This window comes from Ranitomeya imitator, chromosome 5, assembly GCF_032444005.1.
Source record: "Ranitomeya imitator isolate aRanImi1 chromosome 5, aRanImi1.pri, whole genome shotgun sequence".
Taxonomy (NCBI): Eukaryota; Metazoa; Chordata; class Amphibia; order Anura; family Dendrobatidae; genus Ranitomeya; species Ranitomeya imitator.
The window spans coordinates 181,038,792-181,064,445 of NC_091286.1; the positions used below are offsets into that span (position 1 = coordinate 181,038,792).

Consider the following 25,654-nt stretch of genomic DNA (forward strand, 5'->3'; position numbering starts at 1 on the left):
GCATTCGAGGCTTCCCCAGAGGATTGGAGCATGGCTATGCTGCATCCTTCCAAATTCTCTTCGTGTCTTGGTCACCTCGAACAAAGCAAAAAAATTCAGCTCCTATGGTACTTCACTCCTGTTAAATTAGCTAAATTTTATCCCTCCTCTTCCCCATTATGCTGGAAAAATTGTGGTGTTTCTGGTTCGCTGGCTCATGTATGGTGGAGTTGCCCTAGTGTGCAAATATTTTGGCGTCAGGTTGAAGCGATTCTTTCAGAGGTGACCCATATTCCTATCAACCTAACTGGCCCTCTAGCAGTATTGGGTATATCTCTCTTGGACTTCCCATCTTCCCTTCAACCCATTATTTCTAATATTCTTGTGGCGGCCCGACAATGTATTGCAAAGCACTGGAAATCTTCTAATATTCCCTCCAGACCTGAATTGATATCCAAAATTAATCTGCACTTTAGTTATGAGTCGATTACTGCGGACTGTCTTGCAAAAAAGAACAAGGTACTTACGTGGTGGGACCCTTGGGTCTCCTCACCCTTTATTTCCTCGCCTGACCACCATCCCCCTTCTGCCAGCTGACTCAATTGTTTGATATCATAGCTATGTATGCACCCATGTATTGTAATTTTTTTTTTTGTTTCATTCTTGATCGTGGATATTTACATTTATGTCTGCCTCTTCCCCTCCCCCTTCCTCCCCCCTTTTTCCTTTCCTTGTTGCATTTTAATTGTACTCTGTTTTCTCAATAAAAATTGAATGGTTAAAAAAAAAAAAAAAAAAATACATCTGGCCTTGGGTAATTCACAGATGTTAGGTCTTGTTGGGGAGGTAACGTATATGGCTAGAACAATATCTGATCATTCCCCCATGAGTGTGATACTTGAAGGGGTGGGATCCTTGCCTGCTAGGGGGTGCATGTGGAGGTTAAATCCGTTCTGGCTACACCTTATTGATTTAGATGGCAAAAGGGGGGAAAATTGAGGAATATTTTAATTAATGCTGGGTCGGCTTCGGTATTGACGGTATGGGAGACCATGAATGCTTATTTCAGAGGGCTCTGTATTAAGGGGATATCCCGAGTCAAGGCAGAAACAGGGAGGAAGGATCAGATAATGATAAGAGTTAAAGGAGGCTGAGGAGGCACTAACTATCAATCCCCAGAGGCGCAGGGAAGGTTAAAGGTGGCGCAGAATAGAGTATGTCAGATGGCAATGAAAACAGCGGAGCGTAGAATAATGTTCCAAACTGCTAAATACTTTGAAGAGGGGGACAAGGCGGGCCATCTCCTTTCCAGAATAGTGTCGGCGCAGAGAAATTCCACACATATAGTCGCTTTCACGGGAACGGATGGGAGGTTGCACACTGGTTGCAAAGCAATTTTGGAGGCGATGACGGAGTATTACTCAGATCTTTATAAATCATGGGTACAGCCAACGACGGAGGAGGTAGATGGTTTCTTGACAGAGGTACAGCTTCCCAGACTCTGTGGCAGATAGGGGACTTCTCGAAGAGCCGTTTAATTTGGAGGAGCTTGATGCCGCACTGGTCTCTGCCCAATGATAAGGCCCCGGGGGTAGATGGGATCCCAGGGGAGGTGTATATAAAATAAAGAGATACTTCTTCCTGCCTTGTTGGAGGTGTATGAGGCTGGTCTGGAGGAGAGGGAGCTGCCGAGGTCCATGCGGGAGGCAATAATTGTTGTTCTGCCAAAACAGGGTAAAGATCCGAGGGATCCAGCTTCTTATCGCCCAATCTCCTTATTAACGATCGATATCAAAATCTTGGCCAAGATGTTGGCTAACCGTCTTAATAAGGTGATAAAAATCTTAATACACCGGGACCAGTCCGGATTTATGCCCAATAGTTCCACAGCGTGTAATCTTCGATTGTTCCTCAATATGCAGGCAAAGGCGGATAATATGGGTCGGAGGGTTGTGGTGTCTTTAGACACTGCTAAGGCGTTTGATAGTGTGGAGTGGCGGTGTTTATGGGCAGTCATGAGGGCTATGGGTTTTGGTGAGAGGTTCATACGGTTGGTGCAGCTGATGTATGCGCCTCCAAGAGCCAGGATGCGGGTAAATGGAGTCTTGTCGGGGGATTTCCCTTTATATAGGGGAACGTGGCAGGGGTGCCCCTTGTCTCCTCTGCTGTTTGCAATTGCTATAGAGCCCGTGGCGGTGGCAATACGGAGGGACACGGACGTAAAGGTGTTCCGGTATGGAAACTATGAAGAAAAAATAGCCCTGTACGCTGACGACGTATTGTTCTTGGAAGATGCACAGGAGTCTCTGGGGGCCGCTATGAACAGTATATCTAAATTTGGGGCTCTTTCCGGATTATCTATTAATTGGGAGAAGTCTGTATTGTTGCCCATGGACGTGGTGGCTCCTCTGACTCTTAGGCCTGGGATTCCCTTAAGAGTAGTACACGACTTTAAATATCTGGGCATCGTGGTGTCGGATAAAATAGAGGATTATGTGCGGCTCAATCTGACTCCTTTGCTTGGGAGGTTCCAGCAGAAGATTGGGGCTTGGAAAAAGCGATTTCTGTCGGTCGCAGGCAGAGCCAATTTGATCAAAATGATACTTATGCCTCAGCTCCTCTACATGTTGCATAATGCTCCAGTGTGGCTACCTCAGAGTAAGTTTCATAGGATAAATACTCTATTTAGGGATTTAATCTGGAAGGGTGGGCGGGCGCTCATTAAATTGGAACATTTGCAAAGGGCAAAGGATGAGGGTGGTCTGGCGGTCCCCAATCCATGGATTTACTATATAGCATCTCAATGCCAGCACATGGTAGGTTGGGGAGATCCAGAACAAAGCTCGTCAGCCGAAATAATCATTGAACACGCGGTAGGGAAGGGCCCATTGTTGGCTAGTCTAGAAGCAGGTAGATTCAGAATGAACCTCCAAAAATTCCCAACAATAGCTATGATGGGGAAAGTATGGCAGAAAATTAAGCAATGGAGGGGAGTAACGGAATTTACGAGATATACGCCAATTTAGTTTGAAACTAGGTTGGCAGAGCTTAAGAGATTGCAGAGGTTCGGTCAGTGGAGGCGCATTGGCATTTGGTTCTTGTCTCAGTTGCTTGTTGGGAATGTCATTAAAACATTCGAGACACTTAAGGTACCTTCACACAACGATTTCGTTAACGATATCGTTGCAACGTCACCCTTTTTTGTGACGTAGCAACGATATCATTAACGAAATCGTTGTGTGACCTCGACCAACGATCAGGCCCCTGCTGGGAGATCGTTGGTCGTGGGGAATGATCAAGACCTTTTTTTGGTCGCTGATCACCCGCTGTCATCGCTGGATCGGCGTGTGTGACGCCGATCCAGCGATGTGTTCACTTGTAACCAGGGTAAATATCGGGTTACTAAGCGCAGGGCCACTATATGATAAAATGAATGGTGTCGTTCAAAAGTACAACTCCACCCTAAAAAAAAAAAACGATACCTCATACAGCTATATGGCCAGAAAAAGTAAGTGACTATTTGCAGAAGGGGAGCAAAAAACGATAATTGCCGGGCAGTGAAGGGGGATTAACAAATTTAAACAAATTGCAAAAATGTTAACTCATGAAAACACGTAATGGAGGTGGGGAGCAAATAGCGCTATTTAGGGTTTAGTTACATCCTGAAGATGAGGTTTGATCTCCAAACGCGTAGGTTTTATACTGCGAAATGTTTTTTTTCTATCAATATTGACCTCTCAAATTCATTTGTGGGACATTGTCAGCAGTGCAGGAAAAGCCATATAGCTCCCTATCATGAAAATAAACATTTATGGTACTCGTGTATATCCCCCCGCCCCCCCCCCCCCCCCCCCCCGCATTTTCCAGGGGCTATGCTGCTAGGGTTCCAGATGGTCTCTATTCTGTTTTCCTACGACGATTACATGTCAATGGCTGACCTACTGGAATTGCTGCTGAGGTTTATGATTGGTTGCAGCCCTGATCTTTATGTGCAGCACATCATCGGTGAAGGTAAATAAACGGTGCGGGGAACCATCAGATAATGGACGCTAGTGATTTAATAATTAATGGCATCCATACATTTTTTTTTTTTTTTTTTTGTAGCTAATTTAATTTTGAACTACGTGTTGAATTTAGGGCTCAGCAAAATCATGTAAATTGTAAGACCAGGAAAATATAGTGTATCCAGATCAGGGTGGATTTGATTTAAATCTAACTGATTTAAATCACTATTTAAATCACGATTTAAATCACTAGTCAGGCTTGATTTAAATCAGTGATTTAAATCAAAGTTTCTACCTAAACTAGTTCTTGCTACTTTAACATGCAAGTAGATGAAGATTTTTAGAATCACTTTTTATTACTTTTTTCTCCCCAGTTTAATGGGTTAATCATTCATATTTGGACACCACTGTTCTGTTGTACTTAGGAAGGAGAAAAATAATCCTGACCTTAACCCCTTAATGACCGCCAATACGCCTTTTAACTGACCTGACATATAAGAGAATGGCCTCCCCATACAGATGACAATCCAGCATCTGTTGGTTGTACACTATAGCTGACAACTTGCTGTATCAGCCATGATCAGTATTTGCACCGTCCAAATCTGTTTAACCCCTTAGATGCTGCTGTCAATAGTGACTACTTCATTATAAATGGTTAACAGAGTGTGGGGGCTTCTTCTTTATCCCAATTGGTGCACTTAGATCATGATTTTGTGGTCTTGATGTTTGCGATGGCAATTCATGACCAAATAGCGGCCTTAGAGTCTGACGGCTATAGTAATCTGTTTAGAAGTTAGCAACATTTAGGTGGTAAAAATACACATTTTCATTTCTGTCATGTCACTTTGCATTAATTCCTGTAAAGCACCTGAAGGGTTAATAAACTACCTGACAGCAGTTTTCAATATGTTTAGGGGTGCTGTTTTTAAAATGGTATCACGTTTGGGGGTTTCCCAATATATGGGACCCCTAAAGTCACTTCAAACATGGATAAGTCCCTAAAAAAATAAATGTGGTAAATTTCTTTGAAAAAATGAAAAATTGCTGCTACATTTTTAAACCTCCTAAAATGCTAACAAAATAAAATAACATTTTACAAATGGTGCTGATGTAAAGCCGACATGTGGGAAATGTTATTTATTAATGGTTTGCTGTTGTATGACTATCTGGATTAAAGGGATAATCATTCAAATTTAGAAAATTGCTAATTTTTTAACTTTTTCTCAAATTTTTTATATTTTTTATAAATAAACACAAAAAATGTTGAACTAAATTTACCATTATCATAAAGTATAATGTGTCACGAAAAAACAATCTCAAAATCACTGGCATTTGTTGAAGCGTTGCAGAGTTATTACCACATAAAGTGACACTGGTCAGATTTCAAAAATTTGGCTCGGTCACTAAGGGGTTAATAACAATTTAAATAGATTTATTCAACTGAAACAATAACAACATTACAGCATAAGTTATTTGCTTAAACAAACATCCATGTTTGTTAACTAATTTGGCCAAACAAAATATATATATATTATAAGAAACTTAGACTGTCAGCCCTGCCGACACATGAAAAACTTAAATACTACTGTCCCTGCTGTCCTCTGTAGCTCACTTGTCGTCATCTTCATCTTCTTTGTTCCTATTCATAATCTGGAAAAGAAAAACAAGCTTTCCTGCTTTATTGGGTTCTCAATTTAGAATGAATGAGTCCAAAGGAAGAGAATATTCTTTCAACGCCTGCAGAAGAAGCTACTGCTGTTAAAAGTGAAATCATTACTTGAACAGTCTCTAAATCCAAGCGCTTAAGTGACTTCCACCAATTTACTAGTGTGACCTTCCTTAAAATATCTTCAGCAAACATATATTTCTTGAATGGTTCCCCCTTAGCTCTGAAGTTTATTATAGTTGGCATTAAAGATGGATGATTGCTGGATACCCATGTCATAGCTAACTCCTCTTCCTCAGCACTTAGGTTTTGACCCTGATATTGGATATTGACAATATTTGCCAAAAAATGAGCTGGAGTCAGTGCTTGTCCCATTCGTTTGTTTACTGCTTGTAATTTAATTCTGTCCATGTGTAGTTCTGTTTTTAAGTGTTCACTCAGTTCCTTCCAAATTTCAACAGCATCCGCAATAAAACAGCTATTTTTCTGTATTTTGTTTAAAGCTTGAGAGATGGGTTTCAGGAAGCTCAGCATATGTTCAACATTTCTCTTAAGCCCAATGTTGAGGATTTTGGCCGTGACAGTGCCATCTATTTTATCTCGATTTTCTTCACAAAGTGTCATCAGAATAGGCCAGTTTTTGATATACTGCTCAAAACAGTCCACCACAGAGTTCCATCTAACATCTTGTGGGAGCGTTAGCTTGGTTCCACCCATCCTTTTCAGAGCTGCTGCAGCAAAATTATTATTACGGAAGTATTTAGCAATTTCAACAACATTAGCCTTTATTTCTGGAACACTTAAGTCTTTGGCTAAGAGATGCAGCAAATGAGCACTGCAACCATATGTTATTAGCAGCTTTGTATTCCCTCCCTGCTCTTCTAAATCTTTTCTCATCTTGGATACGTTTGCAGCATTGTCAGTGACCAAACTGCGTACTAGACATTTGAATTTTTGTTCACATGTCGTTATAGCTTTTACTGCCACTTCTTGTAAGTATTCTGCTGTGTGCATTTCCTGACGTATCAGTTGTTTGTGCAAGGAAGACTTTACCTTCTTCTGTTGTTATACAAGCACATACAATAGGATCATTGTGGACATTACTCCACCTTAGGTTAACAATTTTACCCTCCAGAGCTGTTGCACATTGCTCCATTTCTCTGTCATACACTTGATCCAGCAGTTTCCCTGCAACATCAGCTCTGCTGGGTGGACTGTATCCTGGTCTCAGTGACTGAACCATATTAATGAAATGTGGGTTCTCAGTCAGACGGAAAGAAGAGTTCGTTGCATAAATAAACTGGGCAATTTTTTCATCAATCAACTTTTTCTAATCTGCTAGTTCTTATCACAAACCTATCTATGGTGGTTCCAGGAGGTAAAGGTTTTTTCTTCCTTTTCGGTGATGGTGATATCCTGGATGGATAACTCTGAAACTGTAGAACAGGATGATGGTGATCTTGGAGGTGGATAGTTTCCAGAATCCATGAATTCCCCTAAACAAAAAGTCAATGCTGTTATTTTATTGTTTATACAATTTCTGCTTATTGTACACAACACATCACTGCCCCTGCCCCAAAAGGAATATTTGTTTTTCTTCATAACTGTACCAAATGACAGTAACATGCAGTAATAATAAGAAATATAATTTTTCTCACACATGACAGTTCACTCTTTAGAAATAGGATTCAATAAAAATGTTTACCAACCTAAAGATCCTGCCTGTTCAGAAGTGTTTCTTTGGTCATCTTCATCACTGCACTTCTCATGATGTTGCCTCATTCGCGCCACCAGGCCTTGCATCTCTTTGTTGCATCGTTTGCATTTTGCACGCATGCCTGCCTTACCGATAGGCGAAGGAGCTTCATTAAAATATTCCCAAACTGGGTCTCTTTTACGGCCTGCTGCCATTATAAGGAAAGAATGTAATAAACCTCAGATCGCACACACAAACAGATCCAGACTTATCTGTCTGTGGCTATGCTGCAGTATTGTGCTCAAAGTTTCACTTTCATTTTCTTGTCTGCTTGCCCTTCCTCCTCCTCACACTTAGATTCACATTCTTCTTGTGTTGTGCAGATCTATTCCACTCCAAACAATCAGAAACATATTGTCTAACTTCTTGGACTTGGCACTGAAGGGGTTGATTCTGTATTCATAGGTTTGTAGAACAATAGGATTAAGGTCTTTATCTCAACTCTGTTCATGTTGTAACATTTTTGCCGTGAAGAAGAGGCTGGGACCTCTGCGGAGTCAAATTCAGTTTTGAGAACTGCGTAAGTAAAGCGAGCATCTGTGATAATATAGGAGAGAAACTGCCCACTAATCCTACAGAAACCTCTGGAAGAGCATGGCATTGTGAATGTTACACATATACAGCCTTTATTCTACTGAGTTAAACAACTCAGCTTTCTCATGATGGAAGAACCTTTGGATGGTAAAATATTTTCCTCAAAAAGCAGTTTATTGAAAAAAATCCGATTTTAAATAAAAAAAATCCGATTTACCGTATATACTCGAGTATAAGCCGAGATTTTCAGCCCACATTTTTGGGCTGAAAGTGCCCCTCTCGGCTTATACTCGAGTCACGGTAGCGGTGGGGTCGGCGGGTGAGGGGGAGAGGGCGCTGAGGCATACTTACCTAGTCCCAGCGATCCTGGCGCTCCCCCTGCCGTCCCACGGTCTTCTGTGCTGCAGCTTCTTCCCCTCTTCAGCGGACACGTGGGACCCCTCATTAGAGAAATGAATAAGCGGCTCCACCTCCCATAGGGGTGGAGCCGCCTATTCATTTCTCTAATCAGCGGTGCCGGTGACCGCTGATGGAGGAAGAGGCTGCGGCACAGAAGACCGTGGGACGGCAAGGGGAGCCGGACGTCGGGACCAGGTAAGTATGTCATATTCACCTGTCCGCGTTCCAGCTGCCGGGCGCCGCTCCATCTTCCCGGCGTCTATCTGCGCTCTGACTGTGCAGGTCAGAGGGTGCGATGACGCATAGTGTGCGTGGCGCCCTCTGCCTGATCAGTCAGAGCGGGGAGACGCCGGGACCGGACGCTGGGAGCTGCAATCAAGAAAGGGGAGTATGGCTTTTTTTTTTTTTTATTGCAGCGGCGGCACAGATTTATACCGAGCATCTATGGGGCAATATGAACGGTGCAGAGCACTATATGGGGCAATATGAACAATGCAGAGCACAATATGGGGCAATATGAACGGTGCAGAGCACTATATGGGGCAGATATGGGGCAATATGAACGGTGCAGAGCACTATATGGCAGAGCTATGGGGAAATATGAACGGTGCAGAGCACTATATGGCAGAGCTATGGGGAAATATGAACGGTGCAGAGCACTATATGGCAGAGCTATGGGGAAATATGAACGGTGCAGAGCACTATATGGCACAGCTATGGGGCAATAATGATCTATTTTTATTTTTGAAATTCACCGGTAAATGCTGCATTTCCACCCTAGGCTTATACTCGAGTCAATAAGTTTTCCCAGTTTTTTGTGGCAAAATTAGGGGGGTCGGCTTATACTCGGGTCGGCTTATACTCGAGTATATACGGGTAAATCAAAAAAATCCCGATTGATTTTTATCCACCCTGATCCAGATTTTCTTTTCCAGTCCGGAAAGGAACATAAATTTGTGTTTGACAATCTCTATGGAGAGGTTATCCCATATTCTTTCAATACTGCCTGAAGAAAAAGGCTCAGTTTGTTATTGCATTTTTTTTTGTGTGCCATTTTCATCTATTTATGGCAGTTTTTTTTTTGTCTTACTTGTTTGCCCATTTGTGTGTAGTGTAGGGCTTGCTGATGCTTTTGTTTGATTCATTTTTTTGTGATCTTTTGAAAAGTCTTCCAGTCCTTCCCTGGAGGGATTTTGGTGCACATTGTGTGACATCTTAGTGGAACTGTAGCACGGCAGGTTAAATATTAAAAATGGAGACTTCTTGACTGGATAAAACTCATGAATCATGCGCATAATTTTGTTGAATTTGTTTCTTTATGCCAGTCAGTGCATACCACAAGACAAGTGACTTTAAATAAGCCCTCATGTTGAATCAGCCCAAAGTGTGTATATGAAATTGTGAATAAAAAAAATATATTTTTTTTCTGTTCCATAGTTATTCAAGATATGGATGTGCCACATGTTAGAAGCTAGTCTGAAGGATTGTGGAGACTGGTGGTGGAGGACAGAAGATACCTGTGGATTATTGTGATGCTCTTCACACAGGCCTCTTGCCTTTGGGCTGTGTTCCTTCCTTGTCTGTAGACACAAGATTTGTGAAGAAATATGAACCTTGAATTGTCTGAAAGCTTGTTGCTACTTCCTCCAGTATGACTGTTCTTTATCCGTTACAGAAGGAAGAGGATTGTAGTGTGTAACAGGAAGCAACCTAAATAAAAGCTTTTTCTTTACACAAGTCTCTCGGGGGGGTTGTTACCAGAGTGGTTTTACCAAAAGATTCAAGTTGCTCTGCTACAATCATTAGCTTTTTGTTTTTGCTTCTTATCTGGATTACTACGTAGACTTGATGTGATTAAGGTTTCCATGGCGATATCCTTACAATCTCTTATAACCTCATCCATAATCGCATGCCTCCAGTGCTATAAGTTGTAATGGTGAATGTATATTGGAAACCATGTGATGTGTGGAGAAGAGAATTTACTAGGCCCTGTGAAGTTAAGCTGTCTATTTTACCGCTCATATGACTGCCAATGCAAAAAGACATTGTAAGCAAAATATAAGGAACTGCCTGTGGAGTTCTCTAAACTGTCTGTTGGGCTGCATTCCTCCTTAACCATATTCATTTATTTGCTAACTTGTTGACAAGCATCTGAACACCCATTTACTGGATAATTAAATCTTCTGGCATAAAGGCCCTAGCATCTAATCAGCAAAATGGTGATGATAAAATTGGAAATAAGCTAGGTTTGACTCTATGTTGAAAGTTTGGTTCCTTGTCTGGATTAACATTATCTTGTTGGATTGCCTTCATCGCCCACAGGGATTTCATACATTCATATTTGCAGACATAGCTCTCTTCAGTTGATGACTCCAGGAGGTGGGCCTTTGAAAGAGTGTGGTCATAGTGAAAGTAACACTCACGGATCCTCCCCCATGGAGTCTCCTGGCAAGAAGAAAACTGCCATAAAGCGAAAATGGGAAGTTTTTCCTGGGAGGAACAGGTTCTTCTGCAATGGTAGGATTATGATGGCCAGGCAGACTGGAGTCTTCTACATCACCCTGATCTTGATCTTGGTCACCAGTGGGCTCTTCTTTTCTTTTGAGTAAGTTCTTTTTATTTCACTGAAAAATGTTGTTTTCCTGGTCTGATTTTCCTCCTGGTTACTTGGCACATAACCTTCTACAATATTTAGCAGAGATGCACAGGTAAGAGATTGTTTTGTGACCTAAAGCATCCTGTTATGGGTAACATTAGTGAGTGTATTTGAGGCCCAATAATTTAACCACCTCTTCTACTGGCTGATCATTATTAGGCCCTGTTCCTGGGTGAAGACATTTATTTGTTTTCTGTAGGTGTTTGCACCAAAATATGTATTAATCTCCTCTGCTTTTTGGTGCAGATTCAACTTAGTTTTTTTTTTCTAAATGCATTTGTAGTATAAAAATGTGACAGTTAACAGAAAATTTGAATTAATTAGAAATAATGCACCAAAATAAAACTGAGCATAAGTTTTCATTAAGTTAAATGCAAATAAGGGATGAAAAGGAGTTCAACTCTAGTTCGAGCCATTGGAAGTAGCAATCCTAAAAGTCAATATTGATCCTTTTAAAGGGAACCTGTCACCAGGTTTGGCCAATAGGAGTTAAGGTACCATCACACATAACGATATCGTTAACGATATCGTTGCTTTTTGTGACGTAGCAACGATATCGTTCACGAAATCGTTGTGTGACATCGACCAACGATCAGGCCCCTGCTGGGAGATCGTTGGTTGCTGGGGAAAGATCAGAACTTTATTTTGTCGCTGATCTCCGGCTGACATCGCTGAATTGGCGTGTGTGACGCCGATTCAGCGATGTCTTCACTGGTAACCAGGGTAAACATCGGGTTACTAAGCGCAGGGCCGCTCTTAGTAACTCAATGTTTACCCTGGTTACCATTGTAAATGTAAAAAAAAAAAAACACTACATACTTACATTCATAGTGTCTGGTCACGTCCCTCGCCTTCAGCTTCCCGCAGTGCACTGACTGGTGAGCGCCGGCCGGCCGTAAAGCACAGCGGTGACGTCACCGCTGTGCTTTACGGCCGGCGCTCAGTCAGTACAGGAAGCTGAAGGCGAGGGACATGACCAGACACCGGGAATGTAAATGTAGCTTTTTTTTTTTTTTTTTTTTTTACATTTACAATGGCCCTGCGCTTAGTAACCCGTTGTTTACCCTGGTTACCTGGGGACTTCGGGATCGTTGGTCGCTGGAGAGCTGTCTGTGTGACAGCTCTCCAGCGACCAAACAGCGACACTGCAGCGATCGACATCGTTGTCTATATCGCTGCAGCGTCGCTTAATGTGACGGTACTTTTACAACCACTGCATTTCAGGGCTTATCTACAGCATTCTATAATGCTGTAGATAAGCTCCCGATCTGACCTGCAAGAGAAGAAAAAATAAGTTTTATTATACTCACCTGCGGGGCTGTCTGGTCCGATGGGTGTCGCTGGTCTTCGTCCGGTGCTTCATGGCTTTCCGGCATCGCACTTTTGCGCAGGCTTGCTTATCTGCCCTGTTGAGTGCAGAGCAAAGTACTACAGTGTGCAGGCGCTAGGCCTATCTGACCTTTCCCAGCGCCTTCTCACTGCAGTACTTTGCTCTGCCCTCAACAGGGGCGATAAGTACGCCTGCGCAGGAACGCAATGCCGGGGACCATGAACCAAGCAGGAGGGCGGCATCGCAAGAAGATGGGAGGCGCCGGACCAAGACCAGCGACACCCATCGGACCGCCCCGCAGATGAGTGTAATAAAACTTTTTTTCTTCTATTGCAGGTCTGATCGAGGGCTTATCTACAGTATTGCTGTAAATAAGTCCTTAACCCCTTCCCGACCTTTGACGCACCGTATGCGTCATGAAAACCTGAGCCATTCCGACCTGTGACGCAGCATATGCGTCATGGCCGGATTGGGCTCCTGCAGGCCGGGTGAAAGGGTTAACTGTAATTTCACCCGGCCTGCAGGGACAGGAGGAGTTGTACTTTAGCCCAGGGGGGGTGAACCCCCCCCCCCCCATTTGTCACCCCCAGCCTGGGAGCTTTCTAGGTAAGTTCCCACGATCTATGAACAGCCAGCAGAGGGCGCCTCACCGCAAATGAAGCTAAATATAGATCATTGATCTATATTTAGCTTCATTCCCCGGGGTTTTGCAGCAAGGAGCAGCCTGCATTAGCGAACTCCTTGCTGCAAAATGTTTTAACCCCTTCAGATGGATTTACATCGTTGGACGTTACAGATCTGCGGAGGGTAAGGATATTGTTGGTTTATTATGTTTTTTTACTTACAGAACGAGGGTCTTCAGTGACTGGATTGGGCGTAGAATAAAATACTCCAACAACCATTGTTTTTATTTCATTAAAATAATTTTAAATAATGTGTTTGTGTTTTATTTAACCCTTTACTACAATTGGATTAATAATGGGTAGGTGTCATAATTGACGCCTCTCCATTATTAATCTGGCTTAATGTCACCTTACAATAGCAAGGTGGCATTAACCCTTCATTACCCCATATCCCACCGCTACACGGGAATGGGAAGAGAGTGGCCAAGTGCCAGAATAGGCGCATCTTCCAGATGTGCCTTTTCTGGGGTGGCTGGGGGCAGGTGTTTTTAGCCAGGGGGGGGGGCGCCAAGAACCGTGGACCCTCTCCAGGCTATTAATATCTGCCCTCAGTCACTGGCTTTACTACTCTGGCGGAGAAAATTGTGCGGGAGCCCACGCCAATTTTTTCCGCCATTTAACCCTTTAATTTACTAGCTAGAACGGCCAAATTTTGCAGATACACACTACTAACAGTAGTGTGGAATCTGCAAAAAAAAAGGAGAAGACATGGTTTACTGTATGTAAACCATGTCTCAAATCATGTCGGGTTTTAGGAAGGAGAAAGAAAAAGCCGGTAATTGAATTACCGGCTTTCAAGTTGTATAGCGCTGGAAAAAATATTAATATATATACATATGTGTCTACTGATATATATAGATAGATAGATAGATATATAGATATATTTTTTTTCTTTTTGGGACACATGGATCACTTCAATAGCGGTATGTTGGTTTTGCAAGCCTGCGAGAAAACCACGCAGTACGGATGCCTTACGGATTACATACGAAGGATGCCATGCGCAAAAAACGCTGACACACCCTGCCTACGGAGGAGCTACGGACCACTATTTTCGGGACTTTTCAGCGTATTACGGCCGTAATATACGGACCGTATTGTTTTACGCTGTGTGTGACGCCGGCCTTAGGCACATCAGGGGGTCTCCAAACGCAACATGGCACCACCATTGATTCCAGCCAATCTTGTATTCAAAAAGTCAAATGGTGCTCCCTCACTTCCAAGCCCCGACGTGTGCCCAAACAGTAGTTTACCCCCACATATGGGGTATCAGTGTACTCAGGAGAAACTGGACAACAATTATTGGGGTCCAATTTCTCCTGTTACCCTTGAGAAAATAAAAAATTGCTTGCTAAAACATCATTTTTGAGGAAAGAAAAATGATTTTTTTATTTTCACGGCTCTGCGTTGTAAATGTCTGTGAAGCAATTTGGGGTTCAAAGTGCTCACCACATATCTAGATAAGTTCCTTGGGGGGGTCTAGTTTACAAAATGGGGTCACTTGTGGGGGGTTTCTACTGTTTAGGCACACCAGGGGCTCTGCAAATGCAACGTGACGTACGCAGACCATTCCATCAGTCTCAATTTCAAAAGTCACTACTTCCCTTCTGAGCCCCGACGTGTGCCCAAACAGTGGTTTACCCCCACACATGGGGTATCAGCGTACTCAGGAGAAACTGGACAACTATTGGGGTCCAATTTCTCCTGTAACCCTTGGGAAAATAAAAAATTCTGGGTTAAAAAATTATTTTTGAAGAAAGAAAACGTATTTATTGTTTTCACGGATCTGCGTTATAAACGTCTGTGAAGCACTTGGGGGTTCAAAGTGCTCACCTCCCATCTAGATAAGTTCCCTTCGGGGTCTAGTTTACAAAATGGGGTCACTTATGGGGGGTTTCTACTGTTTAGCCACATCAGGGGCTCTGCAAACGCAACGTGACGCCCGTAGAGCATTCCATGAAAGTCTGCATTTCAAAACGTCACTACTTTACTTCCGAGCCCCGGCATGTGCCCAAACAGTAGTTTACCCCCCACATATGGGGTATCAGCGTACTCAGGAGAAACTGGACAACAACTTTTGGGGTCAAATTTCTCCTGTTACCTTTGGGAAAATAAAAAATTGCGGGCTAAAAAATCATTTTTGAGAAAATAAATTTTTATTTTCATGGCTCTGCGTTATAAACTTCTGTGAAGCACTTGGGGGTTCAAAGTGCTCACCACACATCTAGATTAGTTCCTTTGGGGGTCTAGTTACCAAAATGGGGTCATTTGTGGGGGATCTCCAATGTTTATGCACACAGGGGCTCTCCAAACGCGACATGGTGTCCGCTAATGATTGGAGCTAATTTTCCATTTAAAAAGCCAAATGGCGTGCCTTCCCTTCCGAGCCCTGCCGTGCGCCCAAACAGTGGTTTACCCCCACATATGGGGTATCTGCGTATTCAGGACAAACTGGACAACAACATTTTTGGTCCAATTTCTCCTATTACACTTGGCAAAATAGGAAATTCCAGGTTAAAAAATCATTTTTAAGGAAAGAAAAATTATTTTTTATTTTCATGGCTCTGCGTTATAAGCTTCTGGGAAGCACCTGGGGGTTCAAAGTGCTCAGTATGCATCTTGAGAAGTTCCTTGGGGGGTCTAGTTTCCAAAATGGGGTCACTTGTGGGGGAGCTCCAATTCTTAAGCACACAGGGGCTCTCCAAACGCGACATGGTGTCCGCTAACAATTGGAGCTAATTTTCCATTTAAAAAGCCAAATTGCGCGCCTTCCCTTCCGAGCCTTACCGTGTGCCCAAACAGTGGTTTACCCCACATATGAGGTATCGGCGTACTCGGGAGAAATTGCCCAACACATTTTAGGATCTATTTTATCCTGTTACCCATGTGAAAATGAAAAAATTGAGGCGAAAATAATTTTTTTGTGTAAAAAAAGTACTTTCATTTTTACGGATCAATTTGTGAAGCACCTGGGGGTTTAAAGTGCTCACTATGCATCGAGATAAGTTCCTTGGGGGGTCAGTTTCCAAAATGGGGTCACTTGTGGGGGAGCTCCAATGTTTAGGCACACAGGGTCTCTCCAAACGTGACATGTTGTCCGCTAAAGAGTGCAGCAAATTTTTCATTCAAAAAGTCAAATGGCGCTCCTTCCCTTCCAAGCCCTGCCGTGTGCCCAAACAGTGGTTTATCCCCACATATGAGGTATCGGCGTACTCAGGACAAATTGGACAACAACTTTCTTATTTCAGTTTCTCCTTTTACCATTGGGAAAATAAAAAAAAATTGTTGCTAAAAGATCATTTTTGTGACTAAAAAGTTAAATGTTCATTTTTTCCTTCCATGTTGCTTCTGCTGCTGTGAAGCACCTGAATGTGGTTTTGTGCTCCTTGAGGGGTGCAGTTTTTAGAATGGTGTCACTTTTGGGTATTTTCAGCCATATAGACCCCACAAACTGACTTCAAATTTGAGGTGGTCCCTAAAAAAAAAATGGTTTTGTTAATTTCGTTGTAAAAATGAGAAATCGCTGGTCAAATTTTAACCCTTATAACTTCCTAGCAACAAAAAAAAATTTGTTTCCAAAATTGTGCTGATGTAAAGTAGACGTGTGGGAAATGTTATTTATTAACTATTTTGTGTCACATAACTCTCTGGTTTAACAGAATAAAAATTCAAAATGTGAAAATTACGAAATTTTCGCCTAATTTTCATTTTTATCACAAATAAACACTGAATTTATTGACCTAAATTTACCACTACCATGAAGCCCAATATGTCACAAAAAAACAGTCTCAGAACCGCTAGGATCCATTGAAGCGTTCCTGAGTTATTACCTCATAAAGGGACACTGGTCAGAATTGCAAAAAACGGCCAGGTCTTTAAGGTCAAAATAGGCCTTGAAGGGGTTAAAAAGATCATCAGAAAGGTCTTTGTACTGTCCCCTCATATTTATACATTAACATAAGATCACCCCTTAGTCTTCGTTTTTCCAAACTAAATAGCCCCAAGTGTAATAACCTATCTTGGTATTGCAGACCTCCCAGTCCTCTAATAACCTCTAATAACCTTGGTCGCTCTTCTCTGCACCCGCTCTAGTTCAGCTATGTCTTTCTTTCTTACACCGGAGACCAGAACTGTGCACAGTATTCTAAGTGTGGTCGAACTAGTGACTTGTATAGAGGTAAAATTATGTTCTCCTCATGAGCATCTATGCCTCTCTTAATGCATCCCATTATTTTATTTGCCTTTGTAGCAGCTGCCTGACATTGACCACTGAATATGAGTTTGTCATCCACCCAGGCCTTTTTCATTGACGGTTTTGCCCAGAGTTTTAGAATTAAGCACATAATTATACATCTTATTACTTCTACCCAAGTGCATTACCTTACATTTATCCCCATTAAAGCTCATTTGCCATTTATCAGCCCAAGCTTCTAGTTTACATAAATCATCCTGTAATATAAAATTGTCCTCCTCTATATTGATTACCCTACAGAGTTTAGTGTCATCTGCAAATATTGAAATTCTACTCTGAATGCCCCCTACAAGGTCATTAATAAATATGTTAAAAAGAAGAGGGTCCAATACTGACCCCTGTGGTACCCCACTGCTAACCGCTACCCAGTCGTCCGAGTGTGCTCCATTAATAACCACCCTTTGTTTCCTATCCCTGAGCCAGCTCTCAACCCACTTGCACATATTTTCCCCTATCCCCATTATTCTCATTTTATTTATCAACCTTTTGTGTGGCACCGTATCAAAAGCCTTTGAAAAATCCATATACACTACATCCACTGGGTTCCCTTGGTCCAATCCGGAACTTACCTCTTCATAGAAACTGATCAAATTAGTCTGACATGAACGGTCCCTAGTAAACCCGTGCTGATACTGGGTCATGAGGTTATTCCTCTTCAGATATATAAAATACTTATTTTCCACCATAATATGCAAATAAATTGTTAAAAAAAGACAATGTGATTTTCTGGACTTTTTTTTCTCAGTTTGTCTCCCATAGTTGAGGTCTACCTATGATGTAAATTACAGACGCCTCTCATCTTTTTAAGTTGTGGAACTTGCACTATTGCTGACTGACTAAATACTTTTTTGCCCCACTGTATATACATACATACAGTTTTATGTATGTATATATATATATATATATATATATATATATATATATATATAATGTGTGTATGTATATATGTATATATATATATAATATTATATTCAAAGAAGCTTTATTGGCAGGACCAAATACACATCAGTTTTGCCAAAGCAAGTGTATAAAGGCAATAGGGATAGGGACTGTGGGGATGTTGGGTAGGAGCTGTAGGGAAGGTGGATGGGGGCAGATCCATTGTGGGGGTTATAGTCCATGGCATAAGGGAGGTGGATGGGGCAGGTCCATTGTGGGGGTTATAGTCCATGGCATAGGGGAGGTGGATGCGGCAGATCCATTGTGGGGGCTATAGTCCATGACAAAGGGGAGGTGGATGGGGCAGATCCAGGGTGGGGGCTAGTCGGCGTTAAGATGGCGCCTCTCACAGCTGTTGTCTCCTCCGGCCTTCTGATGTAAGGTTTTCAGGTCGATGAGGGATGGCGCCTTGCTCCTCAGGTTTCTCCCAGAGGTAGATCAACCAGAAATGTCACTCTGGTGTCAAATCTGACAGTGCTGGGGCAATATTTCTTTTAATCCTGTTTTTCTTTTTTTTTTTTTTTTTTTTGGCTCTATGAAGAAGCTTCTGGTGGCTTGTGCTGTTAGGCCACGCCCCCTTGTGGTGGTTTCCAAACGCTACATGGCGTCCGATCTCCATTCCAGACAATTTTGCGTTGAAAAAGTCAAACAGCGCTCCTTCCCTTCCGAGCTCTGCCATGCACCCATAGGGTACGTGCACACATTGCAGATTTGCCTGCAGAATTTTCTTTACAGAATCTGCTCCTCTTGGCAGAAAGCGCAGGTAAAAATCTGCGCGTTTTTAATTTGGATTTGATGCGTTTTTTCATGCGGATTTGTATGCGTTTTTGTAACCTAAATAAAGATCTATTTTTAAAAAAAAAAAGTAATTTTTGTCCAACCTCTTATTTTGGAAGAATAGCGTTTACACACACAGATATACAGGGGTTGGACAAAATAATGGAAACACCTGGAAACATCAACAAAAGTTAGTTTAATATGGTGTAGGTCCACCTTTTGCAGCGATTACAGCCTCAATTCTCCGAGGTATGGATTCATACAAGATGTGAATTGTTTTCAAAGAATTTTAGCCCATTCTGCAGTTTAAAACACCCTCCAGTTCTTTGAGCGACGATGGCGGAAATAAACGTCTAACTTGAATCTCTAAAATCGACCATAAATGCTCAATAATGTTGAGGTCTGGGGATTGTGGGGGTCAGATGAGATGCTCAACTTCATTAGAATATTCCTCGTGCTATTCTTTAACAATTCTAGCTGTAGGAATTGGTGCATTATCATCCTGAAAGATGGCGTTCCACCCAGGAACAGTACTTGAACCATTGGATGCGCTTGGTTACCCAAAATGCCTAAATAATCTCAGCTGTTAATTCTTCCATGAAGGGATATCATTGGCCCAGCGGATCTCAACGAAATAGCATCCCAGATCATCACAGAGCCTCCGCCATGTTTTACGGTTGGGAGAAGTCCGTCTGGATGGAATGCTTCTTTCGGCTGTCTCCAAACGTACACTCGGCCGGAGGTCGGAAATGGGGTAAACGATGATTCGTCTGAGAATATCACATTTCCACTGCTCGAGGGACAAATTCTGGAGGTTTCTACACCACTCTAAACGCTTGGAAACCTTTGTCATTGAGAGCAGCGGTTTTCTAATTGTTGCTCTTCCGTGGAATCCAGATTTGTGCAGCTCTCGACGAACCATTTTCGTGGAAACTGGGTTCTGTAGGTGATCATTGAGCTCAGCAGTGATTTTTGGAGCCGTGGTCTTGCGATCCTCTCACAATTCACTTTAGAGTCCGACGGTCTCTCTGTCGACTTCGACTTTCGGCCAGACCTGTGCTTTGATGCGAACGTTTTTCCTTCTCTTTCAAACGTAGTCATTACTTTTAGAGACAGTATCTCTTGACATTCCAAGCATTCAGGCACTTTCTGTTACACTAGCGCCTGCCATACGAGCACCAACAATTTGGCCTCTTTGAAAATCCGAGAGGCCTGCCCATTGGTATCAGATTCTCATCAATGTTCTTACAATTATGCAAAACAAACATACGGGGTAATGGCATTCTCAGGACAATTGCCAACAACTTTTGGGGTCCAATTTCTCCTGTTACTCTTGGTAAAATAGAAAAAATTGGATCTGAAGTAAATTTTTTGTGAAAAAAAAGTTAAATGTTCATTTTTTCTTTTTTTTTAACTCGTTTTTGCCATCGGACGGAATAGTACATCTGATGGCAGAACCTCCGCTTTATGTGGACTCCGGCGGTGAGACTGCATCAAAGCTGGGACATGTCAGCTGTTTTAAATACGTACTACAACAACTGCCCAACATGAAATTCCGAGGACCAGATGGCCTTTTCTATATATACTACAAAACTTTCCAACATGAACTTCTCCCTACCCTTTCCACCCTCTTTAACTCTTTCCTAAAAGGGTCCCCCATCCCTGACTATGCTGCATTCGTACATAACTTTAATCCCCAAACCGGGTGGGGACGGACTAGACTGCAAGAACTAAAGGCCAATTGCACTGCTTAACTGGTGTTAAGAATTTTACTAAACTCCTGGTAACTCGCCTAAACTTCTACCTGTCTTTTTTGGTCCAGAACGATCAGGTGAGCTTTGTTCCATGTAGACCAGGGGGCGATAATACCAGTAGGGCAATTGACCTTGTGGACATAGTGTGTACGTCTAAGGAACCCAGCATTTTTTCAAGTTTAGACACTGAGAAGGCGTTTGATTGCTCAGACTAGACCTTTATGCTTAAAGGGAACCTGTCACCCCCAAAATCGACGGTGAGCTAAGCCCACCAGCATCAGGGGCTTATCTACAGCATACTCTAATACTGTAGATAAGCCCCTGATGTAACCTGAAAGATAATAAAAAGAGGTTAGATTATACTCACCCAGGAGCGATCCCGCTGCGGTCCGGTCTGATATGCATCGCAGTCCTGTCCGGGGCCTCCCATCTTCTTACGATGACGTCCTCTTGTCTTCACGCAGCGGCTTCGGCGCAGGCGTTCTTTGTCTGCCCTGTTGAGGGCAGAGAAAAGTACTGCAGTGTGCAGGCGTCGGGAAAGGTCAGAGAGGCCCGGCACCTGCACACTGCAGTACTTTGCTCTGCCCTCAGCAGGGCAGACAAAGTACGCTTGTGTTAGAGCCGCAGCGTGAAGACAAGAAGAGGATGCCATCGTAAGAAGATGGGAGGCCCTGGACCGGACCGCGACGCCCACCGCAGCAGGAACGCCCCTGGGTGAGTATAATCTAACCTCTTTTTCTTCTCTTTCAGGATACATCGGTGGCTTATCTACAGCATTCCAGAATGGAATGGTGGGCTTAGCTCATCGGCGATTTTGGGGGTGACTGGTTCCCTTTAAGACTTTGGAGACTTATGGTATAAGTATGGTAGACTTTGCCACTCTTAATATTGTAGCAATTTCTCGGATGGGTTTTTACTGTTTACGCAGCTTTAGGATGGCTTGTTTCACCTGCATGGAGACCGTCTTTGACCGCATGTTTACTTCACAGCAAAACCTTCCAAATGCAAGTACCACACCTCAAATCAACTCCAGGCCTTTTAGCTGCTTAATTGAGAATGACATAAGGAAGGGATTGCCCACACCTGCCCATGAAATAGCCTTGGAGTTTATTGTCCAATTACTTTTGGTCCCTTTAAAAACAAGGTGGCACATGTTAAGGAGCTGAAACTCCTAAACCCTTCAACCAACTTTAATGTGGATACCCTCAATTGAAAGCTGAAAATCTGAACTTCAACAGCATCTGAATTGTTTTGTTTAAAATTTGTTGTGGTAATGTCTATAACCAAAATTAGAAAAATGTTGTCTCTCTTCAAATATATATGGCCCTAACTGTATATCGCTCCCTAACCTTCATGCAACCCTGTCTATTTAGTGCTCTGTCAGGATACAAAACAAATACGAATAAAACAGAAACCCTATCAACATCCCAGACTCGCAATTGAGCCTACTTCAAACTAATTATAAATACCACTGGAAAGACTCCCATGTTTAGTACCTGGGGATTAACCTTATGTCTTCCTTTTCCACCTTATATGACAAAAATTTCCCAGCGTTATATCGTGAAATCGGGTCTCTGCTAAAAAAAAAAAAAAAAAAAGAGGATGTCTCTACCTCTATCCCTCCTTGTTTGCATTGCATATCTATTCTCCCGAAACTGCTTTATCTATTTGAAACCCTCCCCATCCCAGTTCCTCTCGGGAATCTACGATCTATACAGGCATAGAAAATGAAAGAAAGATGATCAAAAGGCCATAATAAATAAAAGATACCAACTTTATTTATGAAACATCATAAAGGCATATAACCATGGTGTAACATATAGGGACAGAGACACCCATAACGTACTATCACCCATACTGCGCACACCCACAGGATATGTATGGCAACAGGAATAACAACAAGGAACAGTACAAGGAATACCCTAAAAGGGTGACCGATAATATACAACTATAATTGCAACTTGCCCAAGCTACTGCCCACGGGGAGTACTCACTTCTCGTACTACATGCAGTAAATACCTGCAATGTAAGTCTCCTATAAAATATTGTTGCTATCCAGAGCACTCCCAGCTATCCCCACAGTTGGTAGCACACACGGCTACAAAGCCCCATAATGACTGGCAAATGCCAAAACGATTACCTGCTCCAAACTGTATGGGGGATGTTGCCAGCACCTGCGGTAGCGCGTCCGCCCCGACGCGCGTTTCGGACTCCTTTATCAATTCTATGTAGTATTTGGTGATAGGCTCTACTGTCCTATTATTGTTAACATGGTATATAAATGGGTATTTATTGATTGATTTTGGATTATTTTGTTACCATGTTTTTGTCATATTTACCTCTATACTGATCTATACAGGCAGCATCATGTGCTTTGTTTGGGTGGTAAAGCGTCACAGGATCCCAAAGTTAATTACTGTATATACTCGAGTATAAGCTGACCCGAGTATAAGCCGACCCCCCCTAATTTTGCCACAAAAAACTGGGAAAACTTAATGACTCGAGTATAAGCCTAGGGTGGGAAATGCAGCAGCTACCGGTAAATGTCAAAAGTAAAAATAGACACCAATAAAAGTAAAATGAATTGAGACATCAGTAGGTTAAGTGTTTTTGAATATCCATATTGAATCAGGAGCCCCATATAATGCTCCATAAAGTTTATGATGGGCCCCATAAGATTCTCCATGTTAAAATATGCCCCATATAATCCTGCATAAAGGTTAATAATGGCTCCATAAGATGCTCCATAGACATATTTGCCCAATATAATGCTGCACAAATGCTGATTATAGCCCCATAAGATGCTCCATAAAGATATTTGCCCCATATAGTGCTGCACAAACGTTATGGCCCCATAGATGCTCCATACAGACACTTGCCCCATTTGCTGTGATAAAAAAAAAATCACATACTCCCCTCTCCGTCGCTCAGGCCCCTGGCACTTTCAATATTCACCTGCACCTCGTTCCGGTGCCGCTCCATCTTCAGCACTGACGTTCAGGCAGATGGCACGCAGTAACCATGTCACCGTGCCCTCTGACCTGAGCGTCACTGCTGAAGACGGAGCGGCGCCCGAACGGGAAGCAGGTGAATATCGCGCAGCACTGTACTCACCTGCTCCTGGCGCTGTGCAGTCCCTGCTTCCCCGGCGCTCCAGCTTCTTCCTGTAGTGAGCGGTCACCGTTACCGCTCATTTCAGTAATGAATATGCGGCTCCACCTCTATGGGAGGTGGAGCCGCATATTCATTACTGTAATGAGCGGTATTATGTGACCGCTCAGTACAGGAAGAAGCTAGGGAGCCAGAGACCTGCAGGGACCGCACCAGGAGTAGGTGAATATAATTAGACAGCCCCCGCTCCCGCTCACCTGCCGACCCCTGGATATGACTCGAGTATAAGCCGAGAGGGGGACTTTCATCCCAAAAAAGTGGGCTGAAAATCTCGGCTTATACTCTAGTATATACGGTATGTTAAACTGTAGAAATACTTGGGGACTTAGAGTCCCACACCTTATTCACTACTACTGGGCAACTCGCTTGAATGCCAGCCTGATATCCCTTGCTGATGTTATAGGTCATAGAACAAGATCCATACCTAGAACTAAAATCCAATCTATCCATACAGGGTCTCTCACTATTTCGGTATATTCAAATTAGACACTTCGCCTTAACTACTTTCCAAGGTCTGCAGCTCTCCCTCCCAACCGCTTTTGAAATATTTGCAAAAAAGGTACATCAACAAAGGGATTCATTTCTGCAATTTATAACATCATTCAAAAGCCTGATGCAGACTCCCTGACGAGACATCCCTACATGCTTAGATGGGAGAGTTATTTGGGAAAAGCCTTGACTGATGTAGATTGGGAACTTGTCTGGTCGAGAGCAACTATATTGGCATCTTGTGTCACATATTAAGAAAACCAGTACAAGATCCTTCATTTATGGTATCACACACCTGAATTCTTACATAGGCTGGACCTGTCTATCTTTCCCCTCTGCTGGAGGTGCAACCTTTCGGGAGGATCGATCTTTATCATATTCTGGGATTGCTCTCTGATTTGCTCATATTGAAAACAGATGCAGGGATTGATAGGCCAGGTTTTGAACTTGATTTTTCTCCTTAACATTTTCCCACCTTCCCTAACAAAAACACTACTAGGCTCCTCTTACACACCCTGACTGCTGCCAGATGTTTGGCGTCTCACTGGAACCAAACTTCTCCCTCATCTACACTTGACATATGCCAGAATTAATGCTAGAAATTTTGAATACCATGCAGCCCTACATAATGACACGATTGATAGATTTGATTCTATCTGGTTTCCTTGGGACTCTTTTTGTACCTTAAATACGTGAACTAGATTATATAGCCACTTCCGGACTCCCCTTCCTGATTTTCAGATAAACCCCCCCCCCCCCCCTTTGTTATTGTCCTGCCTTGTGTCTGTTTGGTTGGGCCTCCACTTTTGCGAATACCGATTCATGTATATTATTTGTTATAATGCCACGTAATATAATGTCTGCAACATTATACTAGTTCATTGATTTGACAATTTATTGTTTGACACTGTTTTCTATAAGAGAATGTCTATATTCATGTTATATATTATTCACTTTGGTAATCTTTATTTTCAAGAAAAATTGACAATTATAAAAAAAAGTGGCATTTAACCCCTTAATCCCATATGACGTACTATCCCGTCGAGGTGACTTGGGACTTAATTCCCAGTGATGGGATAGTAAGTCAGTCGATCGCCCGTGCTCTCAAGGGGAGCGCGGCCGATCGCTGCCGGGTGTCAGCTGATTATTACAGCTTACATCCGGCACGATCTGCCAGGCACATTAACTCCCGTAACACTATGATCAAACATGAAAATATTTACATGTATAAAAAAAAAAAAAAAAAAATTCTTAAAGAAAAAAAAAAT

At 42.5% G+C, this 25,654-nt stretch overlaps 1 protein-coding gene across 17 annotated transcripts in view; it reads left to right on the forward strand.

Moving 5' to 3' along the window:
- The window catches only part of ZDHHC14 (zinc finger DHHC-type palmitoyltransferase 14), a 650,690-nt gene that overhangs the window by 52,716 nt on the left and 572,320 nt on the right, over positions 1-25,654 (forward strand). For 14 of the 17 annotated variants that reach the window (XR_011321957.1, XR_011321956.1, XR_011321955.1 and 11 more), the window contains one exon: positions 9,776-10,943. The exons of the other annotated variants lie outside the window; for them this stretch is intronic. Coding sequence is in view for 11 of the 14 variants with exons in the window: in XM_069769386.1 (XP_069625487.1) it covers positions 10,705-10,943 (239 nt within the window). In the remaining 3 variants the exon portion in view is untranslated. The remainder of the gene's footprint in view (positions 1-9,775; positions 10,944-25,654) is intronic. 17 annotated transcript variants of the gene reach the window in all.